We start from the raw sequence: 12500 nt of genomic DNA, 5'->3' as shown, positions 1-12500 counted from the left end.
TGCGAACTCAGCGCTTTCCATCAGCTGGAATACAGATGAAAATTAACATGTAAGAGGCAGCCTAAATAGAACAAGAATCCTCGAATGTGACAGAGATACTCTGAACCCTTCACGAGATTTCGGGTTTTCGCCTGCTTGGTTGAGTGACGAGGTCGCGGTCCAAATGATGTGCGTTTGAATCCACAGGCACCCCAATATACAAACTGATACCGTCGCTGCTCACTTTAACGGCATTACATCGTTCTGGTGGCTTGAGTGTAGTGGTAGATAGGTCCCCTGTCTCCCCCTCCCTTCGCCCCCACCACCCTCCACACCTCTCAGCCCTCATCCCCCGCCCCCCAAAATTCCTTGGACAGTTATCCCTGTCAGCCATATCATCTGAGATGGTCGTCAACATAACCTTAAACCCGTTAGCCAGCCCCCGACGTGCATCGGTCCGTGTGCCGACAATTCCTGACTTATATACTGCCAGCTGTAAATAGATTCTGGACTTAGCACAAGTGGGGGGTGGGGGGTGGGGACCCCTCCCCCCCAAACCCCCACCCACTTGTGCTCAGTCCAGAATCATGGAAACACAAGTCTGCATATTATCCGCAAGTCGGTTGCCAATGTGACATGAAGCGACGGGTCTTCTCTTTCAAAATTGATCGTTTTCAATCTTGTTCCACGCGCCACAGTCTAAGCAAACGTTCGGAAAAATAGGCGATGAAATCAAGCACGTCTGTCGCCCTTGGTTTCCCCGGCGGACCCGGCGGACCCAGAGGTCCTCGGTGCAGGGTTGGAAGACTGGGAAATGGAACGTATGTGAATGGCTTGCATCCATTCCCCCCCCCCCCCCCCCCCCCCCCCCCCCCCCCACTTGTTTTGAATTTTGGTGTTGTGTGCTGCCTCATATCCATCACGTCTGGACATAGTTACATAGTGTGAGTGTGTGTGTGTGTGTGTGTGTGTGTGTGTGTGTGCGCGCGCGTGCGCGCGCACATGTTTGTGTATGTGCGCACACGCCTTTGTGTTTGTGTGTGTGTGTGTATGCGCGCTCGTGTGTGTGTGTGTGTGTGTGTGTGTGTGTGTGTGTGTGTGTGTGTGTGTGTGTGTGTGTGTGTGTGTGTGTGCGTGCGTGCGTGCATGCGTACGTGCGTGTATGTGTGTGTGTGCGTGTGCGTGCGTGCGTGTGTGTGAGTGCGTACATGTGGTTGTGTGTGTGTGTGTGTGTGTGTGTGTGTGTTTCGCGTAAAGGGAAGGAGAATTAAACTGGACATTGAAATGTTGGAAAATGTGAAGCAGAACAAACAAATAAAATCACATGAACTAACTAATAAAACAAAAGACAAACAAGGGTAATATCATCCAGTTTCAAAACAGACACACCCAATTTACTGTCGGATTTGCTGCAAAAGCTGACAAATGTTCGTTCTTTAATGACGACAAGTCAAATATAGATCACTAATGTTTGTTATTGTCTGTCAATAAAGGCATTCGATATTTCAGGAGCATCAGTTTTGTATCAAAGGCTTCAATTCTCCAAATGACAGAAAAAGGATTGTTATTTTTCTGTTGATGTTTTGCTGAATTTTTTCCTTTTCTTTTTACTTTTGAGTAGGTGTGCATATGTGCGTGTGTGAAAGTTTTTGACCATGATTTTTAAAATGTCATTTTTAATCACATCTTTAATGCTTTGTGCGATAAAAAGGTCCAGCTTGACTTATGGTGGTCGAATCATGGCTCTCTTTAAATAATAAATGAAACATACATCTTGCAACTCCTTTCAAACACACACACACACACACACACACACACAGAGTTTCAGTTTCTCAAGGAAGCGTCCCTGCGTTCGGACAGATCTATATCATTACACGCTACACCACATCTGCTAAGCAGATGCCTGACAGCAGCATAACCCAGCTCGCTAAACACACACACACACATACACACTCACACACACACACACACAAACACACACACACAGAGTTTCAGTTTCTCAAGGAAGCGTCCCTGCGTTCGGACAGATCTATATCATTACACGCTACACCACATCTGCTAAGCAGCATAAACAAGCTCGCTAAACACACACACACACACAAGAAGTGAAGAAGAAAGACATGCACGAAACACACGTTCGTCATGTGGCCAAAGTATTCCTAACCCATCCAAGGTGGGGAACATCCCTGGGAAAGCAGATGACAGCAATGCCGCATCCTAAAAGGGCCAGTAATACCCTCACATTCCGGCGAATGGTGGGAATTATCAAGGTGTGATTCTGATCACTTCCTCTTCTTCCCTTTTCATCTTTCACTTCATGTTTGCTCGTTTCTTTCAGATCAGATCTTCAAAGGATCTCTAACGTCCTTCCATATATGCGGCCAACACGGCGGCCCGTGGTACAGGTTTTGTCACGAAGCCGCTGTGTTGGACGCTCTGTTACGAATTTCATTACACACTGCAAAGGCTACAACTCTTGAAAAACAAAGGTAATTACACTGTTGCGGTTTGCCTTTCTTTTCATATGAGTAGGTATTCTAGACCACGAAAGCGTTGACCGACTTTCAAATAACACAATGCCACCAATCAGGAAATTTCTCGCACCATAGTGCCATACACACATGGCTCAAACTCAAGATGCAGTCTATCAGAAAACTACCTCTAGCAAGAAGAATGAATCTCCCACACTGACATCAAAATTATTTCAGGTCCGTCCCCGTCCCTCCTGTCAATGGGAATCGGAAAGGGGAGACAGACGGGCGCAATAGCCGAGTGGTTAAAGCGTTGGACTGTCAATCTGAGGGTCCCGGGTTCGAATCACGGTGACGGCGCCTGGTGGGTAAAGGGTGGAGATTTTTACGATCTCCCAGGTCAACATATGTGCAGACCTGCTAGTGCCTGAACCCCCTTCGTGTGTATATGCAAGCAGAAGATCAAATACGCACGTTAAAGATCCTGTAATCCATGTCAGCGTTCGGTGGGTTATGGAAACAAGAACATACCCAGCATGCACACCCCCGAAAACGGAGTATGGCTGCCTACATGGCGGGGTAAAAACGGTCATACACGTAAAAGCCCACTCGTGTGCATACGAGTGAACGCAGAAGAAGAAGAAGAAGAAAGGGGAGACCGTCCTGTGTGGCTGCTCACTCTTTCCGGCCCATTCCTGCCCGCTGAAAAGCGAAGGAGCTCCATAGTGCATGCCTTGCAATGAAGAAACATAACAATTGCTTGCTGACCGCTGGACAATGCACGCTATCAGGCACACTGCATTGCATAACTGTTTTCTTATTCTCCACGAGACCCTGCTTCGCAAAGATCTACCGGACACTCATTTTCAGACTCCAAAGAGAGGTGTATGGTATTAACTAGATTTAACACTCATTTTCAGACTCCAAAGAGAGGTGTATGGTATTAACTAGATTTAACACTCATTTTCAGACTCCAGAGAGAGGTGTATGGTATTAACTAGATTTAACACTAATTTTCCAGACCCCGAAAAGAGATGAATGTTATTCTTTTCATGGACGGAGCAGGATTTTGAGGTTGGTTTTTTTTTTTTTTTTCTTTTTTTTTCCAAATATTATTTTCACTGAAAATTTGGCATTGTTGGATTTCCATACGATCCCCCCGCCACCACCCACACATACATCACTTATTTTTCAGTATTCTTATGATATATTTTGTCACACTGAAATGAATATGCTGATCTTACGCATATTAATGGTAGTATCAATCAATTCTTACCAAGGAAGCAAACAAGAAAGAGAGAAAGAGTGAGAGAGAGAGCAAGGAAAGAGACACACAGAGAGAGACAGAGAGAGAGACAGAGAGAGGGAGAGATACGCTAACGGAGGATGACGACAATGGTGCCATGGAGATCATATCCGATATGTGAGACTGCGCGACGGAACTTAACGCTTTCCTTTCGAATATTTCTTGACGTCAACCAAGCTCCAGTTTGTATAAGAACGCACCTTGGGTGCTGCTTGAATGAGTGAACATTAGTGCTGCTTGCGCGCATGTGTACGTGAGCGAGTATGCATGCGCGCATGGATGCGTACAACCTGCGTAAAAGTTTGTTTTTGTTTTTTTTAATTACACGTGCCCCTTTTTGTGTGCTTTTGAGCGTAAGTGCTAATTCTTCTGGAAAGAAAAGCACAGACTGGCAGAACAAAAGAAAGAAACTGAAAGACAGTAACTGGAGAAATAGAAGGAAGAGCGTGGCATGACGTCAGTAATTGGGATTTTTAAAAATATTTTTTTATATACTTAAACTACGTGCGAGTGCAGACAATTTTCTTGTCGGAAGATGCTCTTTTGTCTGATCTAGCTTCAGGTGTCCTCATCGTATTCCTTTTCTTTTACGCTCCCCTCTTTCTCCGTGCGGCTCTCTCTCTCTCTCTCTCTCTCTCTCTCTCTCTCTCTGTGTGTGTGTGTGTGTGTGTGTGTGTGTGTGTGTGTGACTGGGAGAGAGAGAGAGAGAGATTTCAGAATGACAGACAGACAGACAGTGTGCATGCATCTTTTCCACACATCTTAATTTCTACGTTTGATGTGACACACGTGAAGTCATTAACTGAGGGAGTCCCGCTCTGCCCTCTGAACTATTCGGGAAACATTTTCAATTTCCTGTCATTATACTGAGAAGGACACTGAAGAGAGAGAGAGTGAGGGAGAGAGAGAGAGAGAGAGAGAGAGAGAGAGAGAGAGAGAGAGCAAGACACTATAGGGAGAGAGAGGGAGTGATAGAAGAGGGGAGAGGGGCAGAGGGGGGAAAGAGAGAGAGAGGGAGGGAGAGCAGATGGATGGATGAGGAGGGGGTGGGGGGGCAGAGACAGAGACAGCGAGAGCCAGAATCGCTTCTCTCGCAGACATCTCGCCTTCAATTTAGAAAGAGGACATCCCTTTGATGATCACATAGAGGATGTCATCTCCGATGCAAACGGTGTCCTGAGGTGTTTTTTTCGTTGTTGTTGTTTGTTTGTTTGTTTGTTTTGTTGTTGTTTCTGTTGTTCGTGGCGGTTTGTTTGTTTTGTAGCACCATTTTCTGCCTACACGGTTTCAGAGACATGACTCCCAGGCCGCTTATTTCAACTCCTCCAACCCCTACACAACCACTCCCGAGTTCTCAGCACCAGAAGTTCACGGGGAACGATCGATTTTAGGTAAATAGGAAGCCACACACAAGAGAAGACCCTGCACTGCTGCTGAATCACTTCGGGGGGTGTTCTGATTTAACATACGCAGATCATCATCTGCAAACCCCTCTACTGACGAAGATTTTTTTTTTTCAGTTTCAGTGTCAGTTTCACTGCGCTTGGACAAACCCATATACGCTACACCACATCTGCTAGGCAGATACCTGACAGCAGCATAACCCAACGCGCTTGTCAGGCCTTGAGTGCATGCATATATGTGTGCCTATCAGGGTGGGTTCATTCTGCATAAGTTTGCTGGAGAACAACACTTTTGTTACCGTGGGTTCTTTTTCAGTGCGCCAAGTGCGTGCTGCACACATGACCTCGATTTCTCGACTTATCCGAATGACTAGACGCTCAGTTTGATTATCCAATCAAACTTTGGAGAAAGGGGGGGAGCGGGATTGGAACCCAGACCCTCACGGACACTGCACTGGCAGACGCGTGTCTTAACCATTCTGCCACCTTGCTCCTGATAATTATTTTTTGTCTTTCTTTATCATCATCATCATTATTAGTTACCTGTTTCATTAGTCAGTCAGTAGGTTAGTTAGCTGGTCGGTTGCTTGCTTAGTTGGTTGGTTGGTTGGTTGGTTAGTTAGTTACATAGTTAGCTAGCTAGTCAGTTTGTTCGTTCGTTAGCTAGAATGTAAGTTAGTAAATTATCTGCTCACTTATTCTTACACAAATACAAACACACACACACACACACACACACACGCACGCACGCACGCACGCACATACACCACTCAATCCTTCAATTTTGTTTCAGATGTACACAAGAAAGAAGCTTGATACAAGTCACCTGAAATATGAACAGACGAAAATAGCCCGAGGCCATAGTCAAAAATCAAGCTGGACCGTCTCTTTCAGTCTCAAATTTCTGTCTGTTTCCTTCCATTACTTTCTCCACCACCCCCCCCCCCCCCCCCCCCCCCCCCCCCCCCCCACCCCCCCCCCCCCCCCTCTCTCTCTCCATTACATTAGTTGCTTTCTGATAGAGACAGAGAGAGGCCCACACACACAAACTCAAAAACAGACTCTCTCTCTCTGTGTATGTGGTGTGTGTGTGTGTGTGTGTGTGTGTGTGTGTGTGTGTGTGTGTGTATGAGCGTGATTGTATGCGTGTGTTTGTGTGTGCGTGCGTGAGCGTGTGTGTGTGTGTGTGTGTTTGCGCGCGCGCGCGCGAGCACACAACAACAACAAAATACATACAAAAAATACACAATAAATGGAGGTAAGATGGAGTTGAGCGATGCATGGTGCCATAGGTTGTGGTTTGGTTGAGGTGAAGGTGCAGGGGGCGGGGGGGCTAGGGGAGGAGGTGCGATGACAGTAAGATAAGTGGGTTTCCCTCTTCTTTTTCCTTTCCTTTTATTTAAATTTTTTTTTTTTAATCCATCTTGCATTACATGTCAGCGAAGATAATTTCACCGTCGGATGATCCTGTCAAATTTGGAGGTCTGACTTCCCTTTGCTCCGGTCTCTGTCTGTTCTCCCTATTTCCTCAGTTCTGTTCTAGGTTACGGGGTTGTCTACAGGCGAATAGGTGAGTGAGAGCGGGAGAGGGTGAATAAGAGAGATGGAGAGAGGGAGAGAGATTCAGATTCGGATTCGAATTTTTTATTCATAAAGGCCACTACCCCTTGTGAAGGGGTGAAGCGTACACCGTTGTTAAAGTGCACAAGGTGAACGGAGAGAGAGAGAGAGAGAGAGAGAGAGAGAGAGAGAGAGAGAGAGTGAGTGAGTGAGTGAGAGAGAGAGAGAGTGATGCGTGCATACACACATGTCTATCTATCTATCTAATAATATGATAGTGATTTAATTTACATAGCGCCATTCCGTGTAAAATATTCTCAATTGTCAATGTACAATGTCAATACCGATGTTTAAAACATGCATTTAAGATCTAAACACAAACACATACACACACACAAACACACACACACGCACGCACGCACAGAGAGAGAGAGACAGAGACAGGGAGAGACAGAGAGAGAGAGAGAGAGAGAGAGAGAGACTGAAGTACAGATGGACAAACGCAGAGAAAGAACGTGAAATCAGCTGAGTGTGTCCAGCGTGTGTCCATGCAAGCTGTTCGTGACTTTTAAGACATCGCTTTGATCGTACCCCATTTTTCATATCCTGATCTTCGTACTCTCTCTCTCTCCCTCTCTCTGTCTCTGTCGCTCTCTCTCCTCCTCCTCCTCCTTCTTCTTTCTCTTTTTCTCCACCCCCCATCTCTTTCTCTGAGTGCGTGTGTGGTCTATGTCTCTCTGCCCGTCTGTCTTTTTCTCTCACCCTCGCGCCCCTTCTCCCCTTCCCTCTCGCTTCTCTCTCAGTAGATGATGGCGGTGAGTTGTGAGAGCGCATCACCTCGCTCCCACTCACACCCACCCGCACAGACAGGCAGATCCAATAGCTTCCTTTGATCCTTCTTCCCCTCTTCATGTAACGATTTTTCGTGGACACAGTTCCCGGTAATGCTGAAAGAAATGGTCAGAAACTCAACACCTCCTGAACTTTCAGCATCATGCAGGTGGAAATGGAAGAGAGGGAGAGAGGGAGGGAGTGAGAGAGAGCGAGAGAGAGAGAGAGAGAGAGAGAGGTCTTTCCTTGCGGCAAAACCTATTTTTAAGATGAAGAAAAAAGAGTTTGGCAGCCTTTTTTGTTATTAATCGATCCACGCTTTATAACATTTGTTTTTAAAATCCAACCTTCTCCTTCATACTGACAACGCATTTCAGCCACAGTGAGCGGAGTCTGTGCCTTTTTAAAGCATTCGAAGACAGGTTGGTATATGTTTGATTTAAAAAAAAAATCAATTGCTTGGATAAGAGTATGAGATTCCGTTATTTCTACACTGTTTCAATTCAACTGTATCTTTTTTTTTTAAATACTTAAGACAGGCTCTGTAAAACCTACAACCCGTGACACCTCATGATGCCTGACAGCTCGTCCATCACAGCGCTGACAGTGCTTGTACTCAAGATTTCCAACCGCTAGTTTCATCCTTTCCTACCATTTAGAACGCTGGCAGTAAGTGGTGATCATGAGATTACGAACTGGCCATTGCTGTCTCGATGCCCACCTGTTCAGGAACAAGAAGCTGGCACTATATCCCATACGTTCTGTGACCTGGAAGACCAAACACCAGAACACATTCTTCAGACCTGTCCCTTCCTGAAGGGGCTCAGAGATATTGCGTGGCCGACTCCAATCCTACTGCACACAAAGCTCTGTGGTTCCACACAGGACTTGGTGAGGACGATGTCATTCATTGTGCGGTCTGGACTGACACTGTGAAAAAGAGAACGAAAAGGAAGAGGAGAAAAAGAACACGAACAAGAGCAAGAAGAACAAAAACAAGAAGAAGAAGAGGAGGATCTTTTCCTGTACTCGCCAAAATATACCAAAAATGCCCTATAACTCTTTCATCAATTCTCTTTTTCCTTCGTTTTACTCAACCAGCCGCCTTTGTCATCATTATGAACGTTACTTCTCCCTAGAAACACATTTCTCCATAAAGGAGCAGTCATTAACTTTGTGATCCACCGATAGAAAAGCACCATGAACATCCACGTCTCCACTCCCCTTCGCCTTGCTGAACTTGAGCTCAGTCTGAACCAAGTGTCCAAACGAAGCATCAAACCACCGGTTGTAAATGTATTTGTGGACAAACTCCCGACTGATCACATGCTTAATTAGAGGGGGAAAGCGTGCTCTCAGGTGTGTTTTTGTTGCTTAGCAACTCACAGGATAATTACTGTGCAACACACACCCTTAAATGATAGATAACTCAGTGTCAAACTCATTTATTTAAAAGAAAACAAAATCTGGAAATGAAGGACCCATTAGAAACTGTAGGTTTGTTTATCCCACACGGTGGAGGTGGGGTGTGTGTGTTGGGGCTCATTTCATCAACTCCGCTTTGACTGGAGCCTTCGCCAGATGACAAATGTACAACCTCAGACGACACACCTCTATCAACCATCGCCTCACGCAGAAAACAACAACAAACCTGAGAATACATCCTCCCCTTTTAAGGAAGCAGCTCGCTGATCAGTTCGGCGTGATCGTCCACGCCGTCTGACGTCATTCATGACGATTGTGTTCTAATCACTTCCGCGTATCGTTCATTCTAAGCCGAACGTCAAAGGAGATTACTTCAAAAACAAGACATCCTGTGCACATTGACGTTAAACGTAGCATGCTGTTAGCACAGGGAACGAACGAAACCTAGGTTCACATCCCCACCCCTTAAGCAACCCCCTCCCCTCTCCACCATCTCCCACCACCCCGCGTGGGTAATCAGACTTGCTGTTCTCTCATTCGATAAACGGGAAGAGTGGAACTGCGCAGTTAACTATGAAGCGTTCCTCACAAAGAGACAAGACAAGACAAGACAAAAATTCTTTATTGACGAGGGTTTAACATAATTATGCTTGTCCGGCTTTTTAATATGCTGCCCTCTGCCACGAAGAGGGCAATGAAGAAAAAAAGAGAGAGAGAGAGAGAGAGAGAGAGGTGGAGATTGAGACAGAGAGAGAGAGAGCCTCATCCACACATAGCAACACAGTTTCGCTCACCAGTGAGACAGCAAAGACGACCCAGCAGAGACCGCTGGGGGAGGAAAACGACTGCGCAAGCCGTGTTCTCCCCAAAAAGTAGAAAGTCACAGAGAAGAACGAGAATTATAATAACAACAAACAATGACAACAAAGTGACCTAGAACATAGCAAAACGACGGTGGAGGAGGAGGCGGGGAAGACCGGATGAGAAGGAGGAGGAATAGGTGGAGAAGGAGGAGGAGGAATAGGAGGAGGAGGAGAATAGGAGAAGGAGGAGGAATAGGAGAAGGAGGATGAAGAGGGGGAGAAGGAGGAGGAGGAATAGGAGAAGGAGGTAGAGGAGGAGGAGGAAGAGGAAAAGGAGCAGGAAGAGAAGGAGGAGGAATAGGAGAAGGAGGAGGAAGAGGAGGAGAAGGAGGAGCAGGAATAGAAGGAGGAGGAAGAGGAGGAGAAGGATAGAGAAGGAGGAGGAAGAAGAGGAGAAGGAGAAATAGGAGGAGGAACAGGAGGAGAAGGAACAGGAAGAGGAGGAGGAGGAGGAATAGGAGAAGGAGGAGGAAGAGGAGAAGGAGGATGAAGAGGAGGAGAAGGAGCATGAAGAGGAGGAGGAATAGGAGAAGGAGGAGGAGAAGGAGGAGGAAGAGGATGAGAAGGAACAGCAACAACAGCAAGAAAACAGAAACAAGAACAACAACAAAATAACATCCACAACAGCGTTAACAACATCAACAACAAGCTCAAGAAAAAAAAACACATACAATCACCCGTATGTGGGACGGGACGTTAAACAAAGTTTAAAGGTAAAGAAAAAAACAACAACAAATAAATATTAAAATGAATAATTATATAGATAAATGATTTTGGTAAATGTTGAAGAAGCAGCAGCTATACCTCTTCACAAAGAAGACAGTAAAGGTGTGGACACAGCACACCATGGAGTACTGCACGTAGCTGGACCAGCTTCCACATCAACAACGACGACGACGACAACAACAACAGTGACAACTGTAAGAACAACAAAAACAAACAAGAGAGGCAAGGCCTTCAAGACCCACTTGTGATACACACTTAAATATGACAAACAAAAAAACATAAAATAAAATCTGATTTAAAAAAATTGTTAAAATGTGTTCTGTATTTGATATGACAAAGCTTGAGGTTAAAAAAAAAAGGGGGAAAAAAGCCACTAAGCAGATTCGAACCAAGCATTTTCAGGCGAAAAGTTTTATGCTCAGCGCTTCCCTGCATCTGCAAAAGACGTTCAAAAACATTATTGAATTATGTTGTTTTTTAGCGTGATAAATCGGTTACGGTAATCGAGGTGATGACGCCGTTTCAATCATGTTATTTTGGTGTATCTCGGGTATTTAAGAAAGTCCGCAGTAAAGGAGACGTGGCCATCGCCTCAAGCACACTGCAACATTTAGACGTTTTCTCTGGATCTTGATAGATGTTCTACAGGCTTAGTTAAACTCGCCGTGAAAATTCGAATCGGTCAGTTCAATTTCTCTTTAATGTTCATTCTAGTTAATTCAGTATCCACTTTGAAATATTCATATGCAGTAAACGCGTCAATGATGAAGTTTGTGTCACTATGTGTTCTGTCCAGAATTTTTTGTATTTCTTTTAATTGCGAACAAGAAAAAATAAGATCTGCACAGACCAGCTTCGACAAGGCTGACCGAAACTCAGTGAAACGGTCAATTCAATTTTTCTTTCATGTTCATTCCAGTTAATTCAGTGTCCACATTAGAATATTCATATGCCGTAAACACGCTGGTTATGTATTAAATGTGTCTGTATGTGTTCTGTCCAGATTTTTTATTTCTTTTCCTTTAATTGCGAACAAGAAAAACGAGGTCACGCGGTCTTCTTACCAAGCATAGCCTACGTTCCGGAAACAGGGAAGATGTAATATGGTGTTTTCGGAACCCAGAACGAGCCTCAACGAAATAAGCCATTGATGATCCGGAAATACGGTTTAATTCGGTAGACTTATAACCTATTAATGGTTTGACTGTGAAGTTTTTCTCCTACTATGTTTAAGCCAAATCTGGTATTGGCAGACAAAGTATTTCCAGAGAAAATGGCAATGTTAAAGTTTACCACACACACACACACACACACACACACACACACACACACACACACAAGTGATTAAAAAAAGACTGAGAAGAAGCATCAGCCCTATGTCTCCATGGAGATGACGGTGAGCGTGGGGACAGAGCACAACACTGAGTAATTCTGCACGCAGTTGAACCAGCTTGCACATCAACAACGATGACGACAACAACAACAGCGACAACTGTCAGAACAACAACAAGAACAAAAAAGACGGAGAAGAAGCATCATCCCCTACCTCTCCATGGAGATGACGGTGAGGGTGAGGACAGAGCACACCATGGAGTAGTTCTGCACGTAGTTCACCAGCTTGCACAACACCTCCCCGAATTGCCACGTGTAGGCGAAGAATGCTGCCGCCTGAGACACATAACAATGATAATGATAATATTAATAATAACAATAATAATAATACTAATAACAATGATAATGATAATAATACACACACACACACACACACACACACACACACACACACACACACACACACACTCGCACGGAGGCGAACACGATCGGATACATTATGTTTAAATTTTAGAAGAACAAAGATGTATCACCCGCGTGCATGCACATTCACACGCACAAATATGTTTAGCAAAGAATAAGTTTCTTACGACCCATGAAAGTT

General features: G+C 44.9%; 1 protein-coding gene across 1 annotated transcript in view; it reads right to left on the bottom strand.

The window, feature by feature from the left end:
- LOC143294560 (somatostatin receptor type 5-like) overlaps window positions 1-12500 on the bottom strand; it is a 100923-nt gene that overhangs the window by 48391 nt on the left and 40032 nt on the right. Inside the window, exon 2 of the mRNA XM_076605935.1 lies at window positions 12111-12232. Coding sequence (XP_076462050.1) covers window positions 12111-12232 — 122 coding nt within the window. The remainder of the gene's footprint in view (window positions 1-12110; window positions 12233-12500) is intronic.

The sequence above is a fragment of the Babylonia areolata genome, chromosome 20 (assembly GCF_041734735.1).
Source record: "Babylonia areolata isolate BAREFJ2019XMU chromosome 20, ASM4173473v1, whole genome shotgun sequence".
NCBI classification, from domain to species: domain Eukaryota; kingdom Metazoa; phylum Mollusca; class Gastropoda; order Neogastropoda; family Buccinidae; genus Babylonia; species Babylonia areolata.
The sequence above is the reverse complement of the archived record's forward strand: the minus strand, read 5'-3'. Positions and strand labels throughout refer to the sequence as shown.